This window comes from Diadema antillarum, unplaced genomic scaffold (assembly GCF_040938485.1).
Source record: "Diadema antillarum isolate AM-2024a unplaced genomic scaffold, OU_Dant_1.0 seq00001324_RagTag, whole genome shotgun sequence".
NCBI lineage: Eukaryota > Metazoa > Echinodermata > Echinoidea > Diadematoida > Diadematidae > Diadema > Diadema antillarum.
In genome coordinates, this window is record NW_027272095.1 from 402,452 (window position 1) to 404,178 (window position 1,727).

Consider the following 1,727-nt stretch of genomic DNA (forward strand, 5'->3'; position numbering starts at 1 on the left):
ATTAACCTAACGAAAGGTTCACAAGATGAACGTTTGTTGCTGTCACTCGCATCTAACCATCCCCCCCCCCCCCCATAAAAAGAAACAAAGCCTATAATGCCATTCAAGACACGTCATGCGTGTTATTGGTTTGTCACAATTCCAATCTGCAATCTAAACATAATTATGATTACAATAAATAAGGTCTGATTGTTGATTCATACCATTATTTTCTCGTATTTAGTAGTTCGATGACGTCTCTCTGCCGAAGCGAATCTTCTCCATTTCCAGCCGTTCCCGCTCCATGACCAACCTCTCTTTCTCGACTACCAGCCTCTGCTCTTCAACCGCTAAACGGCGCTCCTCTATTTCAACCCTCTTCTGTTCTGTCGCCAACCTCTCCTTTTCCACGTCTAGTAACTGTTTGCAGTCGTCGTCGTCATCACAGCGGGCGGCGGATGACGATCTCGAAGGTGTTGATGAAGATGATTCGCTTCGTCGTTTCTTACCGCATGCGAAAGCTATAATACATATAAACGACAAAATCATTAATTCGTATACATATACTTGCTGCATGAAGTACATCGAGATCTAAATTTGACAAAATGTATGATCATGATTGCGCCTGCACAATTTCAATCAATGAGTTATTTATTCTACAACATAATATGTGAAATGAGTTAATTACCTGGGGTCGAGGGGAGCCTTGGTAGATTCAAATCCACCCCGGAAGCTAGAGTTGTCAGAGCCGAAATGGCAACGACATCGTCAGCTCCCGGGGCGAATGTCGCTGTCTCACAGCCATTCGAAACCCCGGAAATTGCGTCGTCAGGAAGAAATTGGGAAAGAATTTCTTCATCTTTCTCAAGGGGTGGCAGTGGCGGCCCTCCTCCAGTCATGTTTTCTTCTCTCTTGCGTCGTGCTAGCTTCTTCTTCAGGTCGCTCTTCATAGTAGTGAATTTTTTCCTCAGTTTGTCTGCTTCTCTTGTGTGACCACTAACTAGCGAAACTTGCTCTGCAACTGAAGCCCATGCCCGATCTTTCATTTGATGGTTGAGATGGGAGGACAATTCACCCTCAATGACATCTCTTCTAGCGGCAACTTCGCATACAAGGGCGACTTTCTCTTCGTGGGAGAACACAACGCATCTTTGCGAGGCCATTTTGACTGGAGAGATGAGGATTAAGATACAAAATATACCCCATGCCTGAGTCGCGTAAAGAATTTAGATTACACGCAACGGCCACTACGCGCACAATGTGCAGACGTACGCAATAGTGTGACCTACATCATCTTTTCTTTTCGATTCACTAATGTGATCATATTCATTGTCTTTTTCTTTTGATTGATAATCCTCTTCATATATCAGTCAGTCTTTGTATTATTAATCATTGATCTACACAATATGTATTAATTGGCCCTACCGTATCGCACTCATTCTTCAGTTTTATCTTTGTCTCTATTTATCATGATGTTGGTTTACGTACGTCTGTACAAAGTATAATGCAAGTAACCATCGCGATCTTTCGCTGTTCAGTATATTCCCCTATTTACGGGAGTAGATGCTTTAATATGTTCGTTACTAGTATTAGATTTTATATATCATTCATACACTTTGACTGAAAAAGTATTGCATCGTCTTACACAGTGTAAGCCACGTGCAGCGCATGTGAAACGTGCCATGTATGGCGAATGTGATTGGCAGATCTTGGAAGCGCATTGCGTGAGTAGGCGAAATGATTGGCTT

The 1,727-nt window shown here is 42.7% G+C and overlaps 1 protein-coding gene across 1 annotated transcript; it reads right to left on the reverse strand.

Moving 5' to 3' along the window:
- Nucleotides 1-659: 659 nt before the first annotated feature.
- LOC139708290 (uncharacterized) lies at nt 660-1,142 on the reverse strand. The gene has a single exon (XM_071620256.1). The coding sequence runs from the start codon at nt 1,140-1,142 to the stop codon at nt 660-662; it is 483 nt and encodes a 160-aa protein (XP_071476357.1).
- Between the last annotated feature and the right edge of the window lie 585 nt (nt 1,143-1,727).